The 19,924-nt window shown below is 38.5% G+C and overlaps 1 protein-coding gene across 13 annotated transcripts in view; it reads right to left on the bottom strand.

The window, feature by feature from the left end:
• The window catches only part of TPK1 (thiamin pyrophosphokinase 1), a 343,981-nt gene that overhangs the window by 188,365 nt on the left and 135,692 nt on the right, over positions 1 to 19,924 (bottom strand). For 5 of the 13 annotated variants that reach the window (XM_027075683.2, XM_027075684.2, XM_053217938.1 and 2 more), the window contains one exon: positions 13,965 to 14,034. The exons of the other annotated variants lie outside the window; for them this stretch is intronic. In XM_027075683.2, coding sequence (XP_026931484.1) covers positions 13,965 to 14,034 — 70 coding nt within the window. The remainder of the gene's footprint in view (positions 1 to 13,964; positions 14,035 to 19,924) is intronic. 13 annotated transcript variants of the gene reach the window in all.

Below are 19,924 nucleotides of genomic sequence, written 5' to 3'. Positions count from 1 at the left end.
CGGTTAAGTGTCCGACTTTGGCTCAGGCCATGATCTCACAGTTCGTGGGTTCAAGCCCTGCATCAGGCTCTGTGCTAGTAGGTCAGAGCCTGGAGCCTGCTTTGCATTCTGTGTCTCCCTCTCTCTCTGCCCCTACTTTACATACTCTCTCTCTTAAAAATGAATAAAATAAATAAAAGTAAGACTAAATTATTCCCATAATAAAAGTTGCTCTGGACCTACCTCAAGAAAATTTAAAATAAAGCTTCCAAAGTATCAGAGCCTGGAGCCTGCTTTGGATTCTGTATCTCCCTCTCTCTCTGCCACTCCCCCACTCATGCTCCGTCTCTCTCTGTCTCTCAAAAATAAATAAATTAAAAATTTATTTAAATTAAAAAAAAATTTTTAAATAAAAAAAATAAAATAAACTGGTATAATGTAAAAGTATATGCCTAAAAATCCCTAGTTTATGACATGTGCACACACAGCAAGAGAAACATGCTTACAAAAATATGAAACTGAAAAAGGTATGTAAAAATGGGAACAGTGAGAATCACGGTTTTTCAGGTTCTTTTTATTTTTTCTTTGCATCTTCCTGCATTCCCCAAGTTCATTATAATGAACTTGTATATTACTTCTATAAGCAGGAAGGTAGGTGAGGGTAGGGGATGATATGCCGTTAAGAAAAAAGAATAAAGTTCCATCAATAATCAAAAAAGGTAAATACTAAATAGTACAGATTTGGTTCATTGAAATAAATTTCTTTTTCTACTGCTATCATTTATAATTGTGATTTCATCGAGACTTCTTGTATACAGTTTTGTTTAAAATTAAACAAAAAAAAAAGCACAGTTTGGTTCCGACTTTTGCTATATACGGTTGGCTGAAATTGCTGTTTTTGGTAACCACTGCCACCTGTATCCTCACGACTCCATCCTACTGAAGCGTGAGAATGCATCGGTGCCGTCCACGACCATCAACCCTTTCTCTGCAGCGCATCCGAAGTGTTCGTTGGAGGACAGCTACTGCACAGAGGAAGCTCACCATGAAAGCCCTATTATTGGTAATAGGAATCATAAGACCCCACCGCTACGTGAAACTTTTCTTCTCACTGACTGATATAATGGGAAGATGACAGAAACTGAGGTTGTTTTTCTTGTTCCTAACACAAGGAACTGCTCTCTAGTTACTAATAACGTACTAATGTACAGCCTAGCAGGAACAAATTGAATACACACTAGAGGCCGCTAGTGATAAATAAGTGAATTTTGCATGAAGTAAAAAACATGATGAGAGCAGTACAAAGAAAACTGCATTCTAAGCTTCTAGCTTCAGCTGCCTTTTTAAGTGCTATTCTTCAAGTCAGAAAACATTTTTTTCCATCTATAAACCTCTCCTAAATTTTCTTGAAATAAAAGAAATAGAGCTGGGCAAATTTCATCTTAAAACGACAAATCAAGGAAATTTTTTTAATTTCTGTATTACCATATTATTAAAGCAAAGCTGTCCTTTAAAGCAATGAATCCTTTTTATAGAGTACAAATTAGGAGAATAAGTTATTCTCTTAATTGTCACAAAGATTCAGATCAAGTAAAGAAAACCTTATGCTCAATGATGTAAATCTGTCTTGGTTATACATTCATGGAGAGGAAGATATATATATATATATGTATATGTATATGTATATATATGTATATGTATATGTATGTATACATGTATATATATATATGCATATTTTTTAATTTTTTTTAATGTTTTTATTTTTGCAAGAGAAGGGACAGAGCCTGAGCCAGGGAAGGGCAGAAAGAGAGGGTGACACAGCAGGCTCCAGCCTCTGAATTATCAGCACAGAGCCCGGCATGGGGCTCAAATTCACAAGCCCTAAGAGCATGACCTGAGCTGAAGTCTAAGACTTAACCAACTGAGCCACCCAGGTGCCCTGGGAAAGGAAGATATTTTTAAAAGCAAAAGAGATCTAAAAAATATCCCAAGTCCCACAGAAAAATCATGAATCGTAAGAGTGGGGTTTTAAGGAGTTTACTTAGAAAAAAAACGCATGATACCATGAGTTCAGGGAAAACAGAATCATCTGATTAAAAGCAAGCTTTTCTAAAACTGAGGTAGTGTACATATACTATATACCCTTTTTAAAAAGTCTGTGAGGAATGTTATTAAATTTCTCAGAACGCACGGGAGGTATTTTTATCACTTCTACGTATGACAGGTAACCATTTAATTCCTTTTCACTGTCATCGAGAGTGTGAGGAATAAAAAAATCACAGATCGAGGGGCATTTTACATCACGGTAAACTTTAAGTTAGAGGAGAACCCAGGGTAGCAGAAGTGTGCAGATTACGAGAGACCCTGAGAAGATCCCAAACCATGATGATAGCACGGCAGCCAGAGAGAAAGCGCTGGGGGCGGGGGGCATTTGTGGAAATGTCGTTTGTGTCTGTATTTGCATCTGGTTGTCCCTACCCATGTTCACCGAAGCGAACACAGAGTGGATCCCGGTGCTAAGCACAGCCCCCTCCAGTCAGGGGTCTCCGTATGTCAGCCTTCCCATCAAGGGCGCGGGCAGTCTTCCCCCTTCGCCACCTCAGGGGGGGTCAGTCACTCGTATGTCCTTACACAAGAAAAGACAGGCCACTGGGAATTCAGGGGCAGCACCCGGTGCCCAGCTCACACTTGTTCTTAGAACACAAATGCAACTGCGGATCTGGTTTCCAGATTCCGGCAGATTCCCTCGCAAGCCCAGCTTTCCAGTCCTTCCACTTACTCTTAGTTATCGTATTTTCGACTGATTTTGTTGTTGTTTACATCGGTCAGAGTTGCTCTGTTCTTTACAACCAGGACCCCTCAATGAGACAAAAAGTTAAATAAGAAGTTCCTGACAACGTTAACAAAAGAGCTTTTAGTATCAGTCTCTGATTCTCCTCTTAAATAAAAGCAACTTTAAGAATTGCTTTACTGGGTCAGGAATATGCTTTCATACTTAATCTGTGAAAGTTGAAGACATTAAATTTTTATGGAAGAGCGTGTCTAATCATTCTTTAATAACTATTAAGCACATAGTGACCTAGTTCCTGGGGATGAGACGGTGAAAAAGCCAGAGACAGTACAATGCTTTCCACTGGGGTTATAGGCGGGTGGGAACATGGAAAGAAGTGGTTCCAACGTGTTGTGATAAGTGTTACGATAAGGGAAGTACCGGGTGAGAGAACATCTCAGAAGGACAATGAACTCCACTTGGTAAAGCAAGAAATCTAGCCATCAAATACCTTCACTGAGGTTTATTTAGGATTTGTCACCTATGGCCTGTGGGGAAATGATTATTATTTTCAGGGAAAGCTATCTAAAAAGGAGTAGGACTGCTCAATTAAAAATATTTATTTATCAGGGCACCTGGGTGGCACAGTCCATGTTGAGCCTGGAGACTGCTTTGGATTCTGTGTCTCCCTCTCTCTCTGCCCCTCCCCTGCTCACATTCTCGTTCTCAAAAATAAATGTAAATTTTTTTAATGAAAACAAAAATATTTATTTATCATCTTTTATTTGTTAAATTGGGTCCTACGTGCCAGAGTTATTTCCCACGATAAATAAAACAACAACAAAGAATTGTGTGAAATTAAGTAGAAACACCCACAGATAATCTTAACATAATATGCAATGATACGTAATTATTGCCTAGAAAATGTTAATTTATGCCTGAATTAGGTCTGAGGAAACAAAGACTTCTGGGGAAACCCAAGGGAACTGAGTTTTGAAAGGAGTGTATACGACTTGGAAGAAAGCAGAAGAGGGATTTTATGAAAGAATTTTAAAAGAGGGTTTTGTTATAGAATAGGGTTTTATAAGTTGGTCAGACATGGTGTTCTATAAAAAAGTATCTCCGTGTGATGTTAAAACTAATTCCTTGACCTTTCAATGTATACTCCCATGGTTTTGAAAAATAACTGACCAAGTAGGAAATCAGTATTTCGATGGCACCAATATTTTTTTTAACGTTTACTTATTTTTGAGAGTGAGCACGTAGGAGAGGGGCAGAGAGAAAGAGTGCTCCAAGCAGGCTCCGAGCTCTAAGCGCAGAGCCCAAGTGAGGGCTCCAACTCATGAATGGGGAGATCATGCCCTGAGCTGAAGTCAGACACTTAACTGACTGAGCCACCCAGGCGCCCCTAGATGGCACCAATATTTTAAATAACCATTGCTAAAGACTGCTAGTGCTCACACAAGTGCTCCCTTCACGGCTCCTCCTGCCCTGAGGAGCAGATCCCAGGTGTCAGGCACCCCAACACGGTATCCAGCAGAAATGGACGTAACCAAGCATCCAAAGCTGAAAACAGAGCTCATGGATCGAAATCCTGTGGGACCGACAACTTCTTCCCTACAGTTCAGGCAAAACATGGTGAATCTCATTCAAGAAAAGTACTAAGTGCAATTCCAAATCATACAATTTGGACTGGTAAGTCAACATCTTTAATGTTCATGATTTTTTAAATTATAGTTCCTATCAGCCTGGGCATTTATACACTAGTGTCTCCTTGTTCATCACTTAAGTTCCCTTCCCCCGACGTTCTGAAGTGATAGAGTATCCAGAGATAAGCACATTAGACATAATATATACATACACACATACAAATATGATATTTACATCATATATATCATACACACATGTACATACACACTTACATACAAACAATGATTTTATTCTTGCAGTGATAAGATGTTTTTGGTTGTATTTTAAATAGCCTTTCTGAGACTCTTCGGCATATTCTCGAACTTCTGGCTAGAGACAAAATTGGAGTCTTCAAGGAATACAGTGTCAAACACCTCTCAGATCACTAAGCCAGGACTGTAGGTACAAGTCCAGAGCTTATCCTGGTGTAAGTGCCATTTGGATATATTCCCAGAAAATTTATTAACTAGCCCTTGCTCCCACTGAATTCCAGCTGTCACTTTTCTGTCCCCATAGCTGGCGCAGGTACAAATCCAGCATCCACTCAAATTTCATGTCTTATAACGATGTGTCAACGAATAGTACATGTGTCCTGTTGTTGGAGTTATTGTGCTTATTCTTGGTCTCATAACACAAAACCAAAATTTTAATAACGAGAAATAGGAAATATCTAGGTGCATGTGGGGGTGCATTCACATATGCGCACACACTGAAACGAGTCTGAAAAATCAGACAGTGAAGGACCATTCTACAACTTTTTAATCAACATATGTATACACATACACACATATGTGATTCTTAATTATTACTCCTAACTCAGCAATCTATAATATACTGAAAATAAACCAAAAAACTTGAAAAACATGAGCTCTTACATTGTACTGACAAGTGCTAAGACAATTCAAGTTCCTTTCTTTTTAAAAAGTAAAATTAAAAGAGCCATGTGTTACTCAGAACTTTTGACAGATGATCCAGGTTTCTCTGAAAAATCATCTGAAGGTAATTTATTTCTGAAGGCTCCATCCACAGTGCAGGAAAGGAAAAGGGTTTTGTCAGGAACATACTTTATGAAATAGAATAGCCATAAAGAACAATGCCTCTGATTAAATTTAGTTGTAAACTGACTTCCTGTGGCTGCTTAAAATGATTTCACTCTGAAAATTTATTTTGACTTCATGCATGATCTGACAAACACAGCATCTTTGCATACATATTCTGTCTCCCCACATCCCCCCAAATGATTCAGAGCTATGCATGGATAACTTTGAGATCTCTGATTTATAGCATTTGATAACCAACAGACTAAAATATATTAGGAAACTAATTCAATCAGCAATTCAAGAAAAATATGTCCTCACAGTTTATTGTGTAGGGTTCTTTAATAAAGACTCCTATTACAAATTTTCTTTTAAATGTGCTAATCATTTTTACCTTCCATCATTTTAATTCAAAGGCCCAGTAATGTTGACACGCTTACAGACTTAGTAATTTGATGGCATAAATACTTTTTAATGGAAACTTGTCAAAGCAAATGACTAAATAATTGCTTAAGGCTAGGCTTATAAGAAATCAAGGTAAACCAGTGATCTTTGGTTTTCCTTAAGCAAGTACAAACTTGTTTCCTTTCTATATATGTTCACACATACTGAAGGTATATTTTTTTTAACTATGCCATTAAATGTGTGAGCATTAGTTAAAATGAAGGCCAATCACTCAGAAAATTACAGTCACAGGGAGACTGAAATCAATTGTCCTAAACATTAGACGTTATTGAGATCACAGTATCTGCTCAGATCCTTGACACCAACTTATTCCACAACAATTTTTATATTTGTTGTCTCATTCCATAAAAAACTAACAGTACTGAGCACCCTTCCACGGTGGAAGTGCCAACTTTGAAAATTATGTTTGGTTCTGACTACAAGAACTAACATTCCTCCCAAAGAATCACTTGAAAAAAGTGGCAACAGATGCCAACTAAAAAGACAATTCTTACGAATCAAGTCTATCAACTACCTTGAAGGAACAAACAAGATTGTTGGTGGGCCTATACAATGGAGTACCACTCAACAGTGAAATGGAGCAAACTACTGATACAGTCACAAGCTCAATCTCAGAAGCATGTGATCAGTCACAAAAGTCAGATACAAAAGACAACAAGCTGAATGACTCCATTTATAGGGCATTCCAGAAGGCTGCAGGAGCTAGGATACAGAAGTTGGGAACGGACGCAAAGGGACATGAGGGAACTTTTCGGGATGAGGGACATGTTCTGATCTTGATTGCTGGTGGATATACCTGTAGATTACTTCAAAGTTTGTTGAATTGTGTGCTTAAAATGGGTGGATTTTATTGTATGAAATTATACCTGAACAAAGCTGACTAAAAACAAACAAACAAAAAAAGGAATCAGAGAAGCTGAACACCATATTCCTTCATTTCAACAACAATATGAAAAGAGCTGGAAGCTATTCAGTTACCACATGCAATGCACTAACCATGAAAGAATATTTACAGCTATTATCGAAACCTATATCATACACGCATTTAACTATTCTGTAATTCATCACATCATAGCTTTGAAGGGCCACCCTCCACCCTCTTGGCTTATCCAATTCTTGTATAACCAGCCCGAGTAATACACTTCTTCATTATGATCTCGCTGAGTACTCCAGAAGATCCTGATCTCTCCTTGAAATGTCGCAGATAGAGAAACTACAGCTCAAGGAAGTGGAATTACTTGGCCAAAGTCTCATAGTAATGAAGTCGCCAGATCAGATTTTGAATCCTGACCTCACTAAGGAGTATGTGCCCTCTCACTTCACAGTTCCCAACGTGGAAATCCTGCTGTTGCAGTGAATGGACAGAGAGGACAAAATTGTTCAAAGGTAATCCTATGGAAACAGGTCAATGCTTCCTTCAAGAGGATGTCTGATTCTTGCTGCCAGGTGCCTGGTTTAATGATAACAACAATGACTTTGGAGGATAATCTGTAACATCAGAACCTCTTATTATTCAGTTTATTTAAATCCCATTCTGAAGTTGGTTTAGCCAGGGCACAGTAAGCTTTAGAGTCAGGTCAGCTTTATTCCTACTTGATCGCTCAGAAAAGTGGTATTGATCTGCTGATAAGAAAGCTGCGAGAATATATAAGGCTAGGAAGTCTGAAGTTCTATGTGTGAGAAAATTAATGGTCTGATGGGAGTAAGCTATCAAGAATGAGCCCTCCTTTTCTGCGGGAGCCCCACAAGTTCCTCTTCAACCCACAACGTTAACAACTGTTTACGTGAAGGGTCATCTGTGTGATTTCAAGGAATTTTTACTAGATGCTGATCTTTTAAATTCAACAGAGAGCAGCCCTTAACCATCTGAGCTAAGCTCGAATAATGTTCATATGATCATCTGTAGGATCTCCCATTCAGGATTCTGGATTCATCAATTATTCTGAGAAAACTAACCAGGAAACCATACCACCACACCCCATTTCAAGTCCTTACACACTAATGATACCAAAATCCACAGCTATCCCTTAGACAAGTACACAGATGAGTTTCAAAGACTCTATGTCCTTTAGAATCACAATTCAAATAAATTATCACATTTAACATTAGATTCTTGATGCTCTCAGAATACCAATGAATTTAAAGGCAAGGATCTTCATTTCATGATAAAAGACTCATTTAGATAGGGATTCGAATGCAATGTAAATATAAAATATTCTGAAAATAGGTGGGATGTATTCTACATGTGATTTCAGACAAAACATGAAAAATCTTTCTAGATAGAAGGCACTCTGGTTTATACATGCTAATAAATAACTATCCAAAGTTTCTTCTGTAGCCCAGGCAGCAAGGAGAAAGGACAAAGGAGAAAACAGAGGAAACAGCTTGGCTAAAATGAGAAGTAAAAGACAAACCCCGATTCTCAAGGTCAGGAGTTTAGATTTTATCCAGGAGACATGAGAACCTCCCCTTCTCCCTACTAGTCAACACACACACACACACACACACACACACACACACACACGCGCGCGCGCGCGCACACACACACACACACACACACACACACACACCACTCTGTGTCCCTAACCTTTTACGCTCCAGTAGGATCCTCAGGATTATTTCTAATACGCCCATTCTGGATTAACTGTCCATTCTCTGTGTTTTTCTTTGTCATAGAACCTATCGCACTGGACTAGAATTTTCTCATTATGTGCTTTATAATCTACATATTGCACACTAATTTCTCCTTTACTTGTATCACTCTAAGTTTTTTATGGGCAGGAATCATTTATTTATATATTCACAGTAACTATCAAAATATCTAACCAGAGAAGTTATTCAATAAAAGTTTGAATGAATAAAATGAATGAATGAACCATAAGCTAGATGCTACATTCTTAATTCTGTCACTGGATTATATTTTTGAGTGATCCTGTTTCATTCAAAAGCTAATTTTATTTTTAACTGTAATTGTATTTTATTTTTGATTAGTTTACCTCAACTTTCTAATAGAATAAGGTCTACAAATGTTGACATCCCTTTAAAAGTATTTTTTTAAAGAATCATCAATATCAACTATTTTTCCCGTACCATCAAATAACTTTCGTGTGGCATTGATTTTGTGATTCTAGTTGGTCTCCATACCTCTCCTATTCTACTTGATTCCCTCACTTCTTCCACCTCCTACCATAATTAGTTGTGACCACAATTCTAAGAACCTATAGCAATGTTTCTTAATCCATTTTTCGGGTTCAAAGAGCTATCAATTCTATATCCTAAAAAAAAAAGGCCACACAGTCAAAATTCAATATATTCCCATTTCATAAAGGCCAGAGATAGGTAGAATGAATCTAACATTAATTAGGTCAGACAGTGTCCTATGAGGGGAGATGGCAACTGGGGGTTGGGAACATGAAGAAGGCCTCTGCAATGCTGCTATACTCTATTTACTGATCTCAGTACTGTTCGTTCATGTGCTCCCCCCCTTTGTAAAAATTCATTGAGCTATATCATTATAGTCTGTGTACTTCTCTATATGTTTGTAATATTCCCTCTGGTGGAAAAGGTGGTAATTACTGCATAGTTAACAACTTTTCCACCCTTGGTTAGGAACTGATGAGAGGAGAAGTGGTTCTCTTAGGGTATCTGGGAAAGATGCAGACATAGCAATGACTGGGTATGGGAGGAGGGCCGAGGTTAACTCTCCCATAATCCTTACTGTTCACCTGGTACCCATAAATAACAATCTTTTCATATTCTTTGACATGGACAATTTACACTTTCCCGATCTAATTTAACGTTAATAAAACTGTCACTAGAAAAACAAAACCCTCCAAAGTCTATCAACAAGGGGCAAGAAGCAAAATCGGCTTCATAAAATCCTCCTAGAAAATCTTATTCTGCCTCACTCGTATTTGTTTTTTCCTTTCGGCCTCCTGTGATTATTCTGACAAGGCTGAGCTTTACCATGCTGATTCAGATCAATGGTGGGTTTGACCTACTTGCCAGAAAGCAGGAGGTGGATGTTATGAGGCCACCATACGAGTTTTTAATCACAGACACCTATCAAAATATAGACATGTGACTTCATTATTAGGCTGAAGCTGCAGAAATGGGGGTATTGGCCCACACATCTAATATACCACCATAGTACCCCACATTTCTAAAAACAGATATCTGGGATTTGGAAAACAGTCAGTTAAGACCATGGGAACAAGGGTGTCTGGGTGGCTCAGTCAGTTAAGCGTCTGACTTCAGCTCAGGTCATGATCTCGCAGTTTGTGAGTTCAAGTCCCGCGTCAGTCTTGGAGCCTGCTTCGGATTCTGTCTCCCTCTCTGCCCCTCCCCTGCTCACGCTCTGTCTCGTTCTGTCTCTTTCTCTCTTTCAAAAAGAAAATAAACATTAAAAAAAAAGTATGGAAACAGAGTTATGGAATCACTATGTTGCATAATAAAAGTAATGTAACATTGTGGATCAACTATATTTCAGCAATAAAAAATATATATAATATAGGATATAATATACCACTCTCAATATAACATTGAAGTCAGAAATCAGTGGGGATAGTTCAGATGATTTAAAAAATAAGGTTGGAGAAACTGGCTAACCAAATAAGATTTTTTTTCCCTCAACTAAAGAAAAAAAAAAAGTATGGGAGTACAAAGTATGGAGTCTTCCTAAAATGCATTCCTCTTTAATCTCGAGTCCATAACCAAAGCTAAGACCCCACTGTCATGGGCGGTGCCCATCCTACAATTCCCTGACTGGGTCTTCAACCTGCCTCAGTCTGATGTCCAGACTGAACACACCCCCAAGTCAGAACCTGCCAGTCCTCAGAGCAGAGGTAATCCGTTCATCTAAAATGTGAGGCTCAATCGAAGACACTCAAAACCTTATGGGAAGAGAGAGCAGAGTGACTGCAACAATATATTCATTTATCAACAAATATTTGTTGAATCTCTCATACTCCCACACATTCTCTAGGCACCACCGAGCTTCCATTCTGCAAGCTTATATTCACCTGAACAAGAAAAATTAGTCACATTTTCTGTCTTCCCAAAGAGCGGAACCAATAGGAAGACTCAATGTAACTCTTTACTACTTAGGAAGGAATAACAGATCTTTTTTTTGCCTCCTTTTTGCTTCTCTCAACCTCCTAACATATGCTTAAATCATCATGTATTATTTTCATAGCAATAAAAAACACTTCGGACTTCTTTATGAAAAGTCAACCCTGATAAATACGGAGTGGCCCCTCTCAGAGTTGAAACAAAGACTGACAAACATTTATGAAGACGGTGTAGACAGCTGAGTGCATTTGGTAAGGATCAGACATAAAGTCACTGAGGATGTTCGCCTCAGCTCTGTCCTTCCTCAGGATCTCTTCCTCCCCTTGCTCCTCTCTTGGTGTCTACATCAGTCTCCCTTCCTTCCATTTCAAATGTGTGAACAGCTCATTTTGTCCTCAGCTGGAGAAGATTCTCTACACATTCATGTTTTATTGCATAATTATAAGGTATTACATTGTAGATACGGCATTAAATAAACAAATACAAACCAACCAAGCGGTGGTCCACAAACCATACTCGGCTTTTCAAAACCTGTGTTTTCTCCTTTCTAATTCTGTTTTTCTGCTTTTCTGACAAAAATGTGAGAAAAAATAGGAATCACGTTTAGTCACCTACATCCAATTAGCATAACCGGTTACGGTTTGTATTTAATGAGATTCAATTCCCACACGGGGCAGTTAGTTTACTCAGCTCCCTATTAGACACTCTACCCAGGCCAGCCTTGTCCCTAAGTATCTGAGTATGAATCATTGCAGACGCATTATTATAATGAGAAAAGTAACAGAAAGTACATCTTAGTATTGAACATCTTCATTTATGGGCAAATGGTTCTTAGATAAAATCATGTAAATCTTTTTGGAAGTTCCATAAGATTATCGATAAATGTGTTAAGAATATTAGAAATGATTATTTTGAAATCTGGGCAAAAATGATGATACTCACTCTACCACCCTGGTCACCTGTTTTGCTTTTAAACGTGAATGAAAGTTCACATTTCTCTCTCTTATTAGGGTGTTCTAATGTTCTCTCTCTTATGAGCGTCCAACCCAATCCAATAAAAGCAATCAGCAGGGAAATCTGTACTTTTTTCACAAGCATTCTAGATGGTTCTGACGGTCAGAGCAGAGTTGGGAAGCACTGTGTTACTATCTGTTCACAGCTCTGGTTCATGTAATTATGTTCATGAGCTGCACCTACCCGTAGGGAAACAGCACTCAGTACCGGATCCCTCGCCAGCAAGCTGGCTACGGGCATGAAATGCAATCTCCAGGTCCTAATCTTGGCCTCCTGGGTATCATGCTCTTCCCTGAACCAACTGGCCCAGGCGCTTTTTAGAGTATTTTTCATACACTGTCCATGTCAGGTCTTAGGGAATATGGTCAGAGGAATCCATAAAGTTAAAAAATAAAGAACCATAAAGTGTTAAGAATTTAAATTGTTTCCTAGGCTGTCTCTACTGCCATAGTTCTTGATAATTCATCCGGGCCCTAGACATTAGTATGCCCCGTCTCAAAGGAAACATGCTTTCCTTGTAAAAGCAGCAACGGGCTGCTTTCAAAAAGCAGCTCCAACAGAAGGCTGAAGTTAAAAATTCTGATGCCATAAAGATGTATTTTACCTCATTTCAAACTACATATATTTAATTCACACCTGCGATTTGTTGAATCATAATATTTTTATTTTATTTTTTGCAGCAAGGAGGTGATTTCTCAAACTATAAACATTTCAGTACATTTAATAACACATATGATAGAAGCAGAACTAAATTTCACAGCTAGTCTACTCATATCTGGACTATAAATTCTTATGTTTGCCAGGAGGTTGAACCATAAACATGTTGGCAATGAGCTGGATTTAAATTTGCTTTCATCAAACGTATTCCCTTGCCTAAAAATAGCTCATCATGCAAAGATCTGGGAAATCAGACAGTACAGATACCAAATCATTAAGAAGTTAGTTATTGGGGTGCCTGGGTGGCTCAGTCGGTTGAGCGTCTGACTTCAGCACAGGTCATGAGTTCGCGGTCTGTGAGTCAGAGCCGCATGTCGGGCTCTGTGCTGACAGCTCAGAGCCTGACGCTTGCTTCTGATTCTGTGTCTCTCCATCTCTTGGCCCCTCCCCTGCTCGTGCTCTGTGTCTCTCTGTCTCTCAGTAACAAATAAATGTTAAAGAAATAAAAATAAAATAAAATAAAAATAAACATTAAAAAAAAGAAATAAGTAACTTATCTCCTAAAATATGTGGGTGCATAACTCAGAAGTAATGAAGTTAAATTATATTTAGCTTTACTTAACACTAATACAAAAGTCTTGCTTCTACAACAGAATGTATCATTTGTTTACAAGGCCAGTTTTCATTCATTTAAACTGAATAACAACTCAAATAATCATTACTGGTTTTATTTTAGTCAGTGTTCAAAGTCCCCCCAGATACAAATATTTGATAATGCTACTTAATGAGACTTTTCAAGTAGCAGAGTGAGGGACTGTTAAATAATACGATTGGCCAGGGCACCTGGGTGGCTCAGTCAGTTTAGCGTCCAACTTCAGCTCAGGTCATGATCCCAGGGTTTGTGAGTCCCGGCCCCACATCAGGCTGTCTGCTCTCAGCACAGAGCCTATTTCAGACCCTCTGTCTCTCTCTCTCTCTGCCCCTCTCCCCCCTGTTCCACTCACGCATGTGCATGCTCTCTCTCTCTCTCTCAAAAATAAACTTTAAGCATAAATGAATACATAAATAAGCACATAAATAAATAACATGGTTGGCCTACTTATTCTAAGAGATACATTCAAAACAAAGAAATAATATTAACATGGCAGAGCAGGTCTCTCACTGAGGTGGTTTTCTGTTCACTTCGAAGTAAAATTAATAGTCATCATTTACCAAGGAGAGAAGAAAACCAACCCAAGAATAGAATTAGTGGTATTTTTGACACTGACTAGAAGAAAGCATACCTTTCCCTCTCTCCTTCCGTGGTATCGTATAGGCGGTTAGCACCTCCATCAGCACAGGCTCTTAAAAGAGCTTCAAATAGAAAAAACAAAGAGTATTTCAATATAAGAAGCTTAGAGCAGCACCACATAAATGATAAACATCACAAAGTAGGCACTCAGACATACACAATGTCAATGCTTCCTTCCCGCTTTGGACCTGTCACATTCAGCCCATGACCTCTGTAGGACATACCGCAAGGGATCCTGCATAGCACACGGTCAAGTTAGACAGAATCACCTAAGACAGTGTTTCTTTTTTGCATCTTTTTAAATTCCTCCTATAAAATCAAAGGGGAGGAGTGTATTGGGCATCTTCAATCTCTCTCAAAGCTTATTTTTCCTTCTTTACAAGAGAAGATAGGATTCATGCTCAACAGGAGACAAAGGACATAGTTGTCACTTCGTTCCCTTCCTCGATTAATTTTACAGATGTGTTCTATTGATGGCAGGTATGGGTTTCCATATGTTGTTGTGATATAACCATTTTCTTTTAAAAATAAAATCATAAACATAATGTCATAAGGCTGTTTTAAAATATTAAGTAACAATCTAGGTAATGTGTGCACACAGTAAAAATTATGAGATGGCACAAAAGTAAAATTCGGGAAATACCAAGACATTCAAGTAAGACTGGCTGTCTCTCCAACCGGGACTTTTTATGTCTTGCTTTCACTCTAGGATTTGGAGCTACTGAGCAGTTCCTTGAAATTCTCTTAGCCCAGGAACTACCATTTTCTTGTCATTACTGCTCTCATTTCCAATTTTCCCAGAAATGTTCAGTATCTTATCATCAGTTCCTTCTTTTCTTCTTTTTTAAATATTCTTGGGGTGCCTTGGTGGCTCAATCGGTTAAGCGTCTGACTTCGGCTCAGGTTATGATCTCACAGTTAGTGGGTTCGAGCCCTGCGTCGGGCTCTGTGCTGACAGCTCAGAGCCTGGAGCCTGCTTTGGACTCTGTGACTCCCTCTCTCTCTGCCCCTCCCCTGGCTCATGCTGTCTGTCTCTCAAAAAATAAATAAACTTAAAAAATTTTATAAATAAATAGATAGATAGATAGATAGATAGATAGATAGATAGATATTCTTTACCAAAAGGTTTCAGATCAAATTTTATTTTTTATCTTGGGCAAGGACAGTGAATGCGGATATGTCCAAGATTCCAATTCCTCATCTCGAACAAACCAAAGCTTGTCTCTGTCCCCACACAGCTGTTAAAACCAAAGTCACTAGGGCCACAAAGATCAGCAAAGACCCTAGGCACCAGCACCTTCAGAAGAAACACTACTCTTTGGAGTACTGCATCATTTTCTGGCACTTACAAAATCCCCTTCCCTTCTCATTTTACCAATTATTGACAATATACATTTCCTTAGGAGGAAGGACACCCAAATCCAAATAAGCTACAAACATAACTTCAAGAAGATCACAGAATATTCTGCACATTTTCTAAATATCGAAACCCCAAAGTTCAAAGCCATCAAAAACTACACTGGGTCTCATATATAAAACACGGCATACAACAACTGAATAGGAAGACAGAAGAGACTGATTAAAATAGAGACAGATGGTAAACTATCAGTAATTACCCTCTGAGTACATAAAACAATTATCTTTATACAAAATTAACATATATTAAATCTTTTTATATAAAAAGTGATTCGCCCAACTAATAAGGAAATTTAAGAAATAGTTTTGCAGTGGCTAAGGATTAGCAAATAGAGTGAATTGTCAACTTCACAGCATAGTATTTGTCAAGGATCGGTTGAATTCAACATTCATACTTGTTATGTTCCAGGCCACAAACAGAATAATAAGGTGAGTAACCAACACACTTAATACCCCAGGCTCACAATTTGGCAGAAGAAAGAGAGACTGAAGCAAATGTACAGGATGCATTATAGATTCTCAGGGAACTATAATAAAGGCAACAAAATGTAATGGGAAGACAAGGAAGGGAGAAGGAAGTTTCAGTGAACAACTCCGAACAACTGCTTATCAATAAATCTAGTTCAGGGAAGATTAGTGTTACTTTCACAATCCCAAAACTTTCTCTAATTGCTGTTACTTCTTATGCCTAAATTCACACTGACATTTTAGAGCAGTTTATGAAAAGAGAAATATTTAGATCATAGGAAGCAAATGTGTCCATATCTACTCCTGTTTAAAATTTTTTTAACGCTGGGGCGCCTGGGTGGCTCAGTCGGTTAAGCGTCCGACTTCGGCTCAGGTCATGTTCTCACGGTCCGTGGGTTCGAGCCCCGCGTCGGGCTCTGTGCTGACAGCTCAGAGCCTGGAGCCTGTTTCAGATTCTGTGTCTCCCTCTTTCTCTGACCCTCCCCTGTTCATGCTCTCTCTCTGTCTCAAAAATAAATAAATGTTAAAAATTTTTTTAATTTTTTTAATGTTTTTATTTATTTTTATTATTATTTTTTTTTTTTTTTGAGAGAGAGAGACAGACAGAGCAAGAGAGGGGGAGGAGCAGAAAAAAAGGGAGACAGAGAATCCGAAGCAGGCTCCAGGCTCTGAGATGTCAGCACAGAGCCTGACATGGGGCTCGAACTCACAGACCGTGAGATCATGACCTAAGCCAAAGAACGACGCTTGACCCACTGAGCCACCCAGGCGCCCCTAATCCAGTTTTAAATGGCAAAGGGAGCTAAAATAACCCTGAGAAATTCTATAGACTTTTCTCTCATTACCTTTAAGTTGCAAGCGGGGGTATAATCCACCTGAAAGGAAAAACAAGTTCCCATCTAGCCCTAAAACAGTTTTGTTTTTAATAAAGTTTGACCAAAAAAAGATGTATTCTACCTTTTTAAAATTTTAGTAATAAAATGTTTTGGCTGGTTTGAAATACTTTCCACATATGTACATAAAGTTGCATTTGAAAAACAAAATATTTCAAGCATGAAGAATGTTGGCATAAATTCACTGAGAGGATGTGGAAAAAAGTTACAAATATACCTGTTGATGAAAGTAACAAACTAAAAGACCCAGAAGTAGAAGGTACTCTTACACATTTTTTTTATAAGTCATAATGAATCAGCTTCAAAAACCTGTTCACTCCATCATTTAAACTGTTCCAAACCAGAACAAATACAGGTTAGTCCATGACTTATCTCTTAATGTGAAATTTTCATTGGCATATACAGCTGAAGTTGTGTACATTTGTGAAATATTGTAACTTCAATGATTGGGCAATTATTTACTATGCATTGGGTTAATATGCAACTAAGACTACAGTCCAGTAAAATCATGACATTATCTTTATATATTGGTACTACCAGTAAGTATGTTAAACGTGTAAGTGGCATAACGTGAGTTAATGTTACTGTCAGGAAATGAAGAGCTCCATTCAAAAGCAGAGGTTAATTGGCTATTTCATTGATTTCCGTTGAATAAAGTTGGACAGAAATAATGTGACTTTCTCAAAAGGAGGCTATTAAATTTGATCTAAGTATTAAAATGGAAAAATAAAATAAAACCAAAGAAGAATTTTGCAGTTTCAGCTGAAGTCAAAGAAAAGCAGACTATCAAAGGTTTCAACTCTAATCTAGATCCATCACTTATCAGCCCTCTAACTTCAAGCTAATCCCAAGCCTGCTGATTCCAATGTAAAATAAAAATTACGATATATATTTTGCCAAATTCACAGAATTTTCAGGAGAGACAACGTGGAACTAGAAGGAAGCAGCAGAGGGAAGCATTCTCTCACATTCTGTTGAGGACACTACAACTCTGAAGGACAGTTTGGGAGAGTAATAAAAATTTAAATGTGCATCCCTTTGATCCAGAAATTCTACGTAGCCTATAAAAACACCTGCCCAAATTCACAAAGGCATATAAACAGGGATATTCATTGTGATATGATGTGTAATCATGAAAAACTACCAGCAAACTTAACCGGTCATCAGTCGAATAGGGGTAAGATACATCATAACCATAGTAGAGAACCATAAAAAAAAGGTAGCTCTTATATGTATTTGTGTGCTCTTATCAGATACATTGTTATTTAAAACTTTAAATAACCCTTGGTCAAATCTTCCTTGCAATAGCGACTCAGAGAATGTGTAAGGGTATAACAAATCCAAGAAAACAAAGAGTCAGGCAAAAGTTACGTTACCAAGAATGTTTATCAAGTAATCAGTACTCAGTTGATAAGATGCACTGCAGAACGGATGCTAACATACACCCCTGAGGAAACTCCTAACAACCAGCAGAGGATAAAACCCCCGGGGGAACTGATGGCTTTTGTGGCCACCTGCATCCCACACATGGAGTGACCAGAACATTTCAAAGTCATTCCTAGGACATGACTAGACCTTCACTACTTCTGTTATCAAACAAACTTTAGGATCTGTCTTGTACCCTTCCTTAAAAGCTAAGAACACTTAGTGCTGAGTAAAGCCTATCATGTGTTACTAGTGCATTAATCCAAACCCAAGACCACCTCTGTATTCCACAGACCCAAACCCTTTAACAGTGATTATTAGTGAGGAATGGGTATGGCATCATGGAGAAGACTTGTTTTTTCACTCTTTACGTTAAACCCTGTGCTGTTAAAAATATCTGCACAAAAGAATTTGAATCATAGTGTAATTTTAATTTTAAAAAATCAGCAGTAGGAACTAAAAGGGGAAATACACATAAAGTAATGTAACAATTCCAGATCTAACCCCATTGTTAGAAGGAATCAAATATTTGGTCAGACTTTGTCAGGATTGAATTGCAGATGCCTACAGTTGATCTAGAGGAAAGAGAAGGTCCGAATCTTCTTTAGAAGACTTACTGTATCCCTAGAGAGCTAAGTAACTCTACCGAAATCCTGTTTCTTCCCAGCACAGGTCCTAACTCCTAGTACCCCAAGGATTCAATTAGCCTTTGCGTACGTGAAACCAATCTAATCCGTCAATACTACTGGTTTAAGCCAGGATTCTTTCCCTGCCTGACACAGCCATCCATGAGTTCATCCAGCTACGGCAGAAAAAGTATGTCCCTTCTGGATGAGACTCAGCAACAGTCCACAAATACACATTAATAAGGAAATGAAAATCGCTGAGAACCACCGTGAGCACATTCACAACTACACTGATGCCAGCAGAAGGTTCACTATCAGGCACTACAGAGAAGAGTGTTGTTTGGTTTGTTTTTGTTGTGGTAAGAACGCTTCACAGGAGATCTACCCTCTTAAAAGCTTAGGTAAGCAACACAGTCTCATTAACTAGAGGTGCAGTGTCGTGTAACAGATCTCTAGAACTTGATGGTGTTGCGTAACTGAAACCTTAGATCCCTGGAATAACAACTCTTCATTTGTTCCTTCCCTCAGCCCCCCCGCAACCACCGTTCTATTCTCGGCTACATGCTTGACTATTTTAGCTGCCTCACACAAGGGGTCCGGGCAGTACTTTTCCTTCTGTGGCTGGCTTTTTCCACTTCGCTTAATGTCCTTCAGGCTCATCCAGGTTTTCACGTATTGCAAGATTTTCTTCCTTTTAAAAAATTTCTTATTTCGGGGGGACCCCGGTCACCCATTGCTCCCATCTCACTCCCGCCACCTCTGGCAGCCACCTATTTGTTCTGTGCATCTATCAGACGGTGGTGGTGTTATTTTGGGGGTTTTGGTTCTTTGCAAGATACATAGCCTGCAAATTATTTTCTCCCATTCTGTAGGCTGCGTTTTCACCCTGTTGTTGTCTCCGCACAAAAGCTTTCTGGTTTGATGTAATCCCAATTATCTCATTTTGCTTTTGTTGCCTGTGCTCTTAAGCATCATATCCATGAAATCATTGCAAAGCCAATGTCGGACGTTTTTCCTTATGTTTTCTTCTGTCAGTTTTACAGTTTGGGGTTTTACATTTAACTCTTTAATCCATTTTGCATTGAAAATAAGTGTTTTTAACCAACTTTTATCATGAGAGACTA

The sequence above is a fragment of the Acinonyx jubatus genome, chromosome A2 (assembly GCF_027475565.1).
Source record: "Acinonyx jubatus isolate Ajub_Pintada_27869175 chromosome A2, VMU_Ajub_asm_v1.0, whole genome shotgun sequence".
NCBI lineage: Eukaryota > Metazoa > Chordata > Mammalia > Carnivora > Felidae > Acinonyx > Acinonyx jubatus.
Note: the sequence above shows the minus strand (reverse complement) of the source record. Positions and strands in the feature narration are given on the sequence as shown.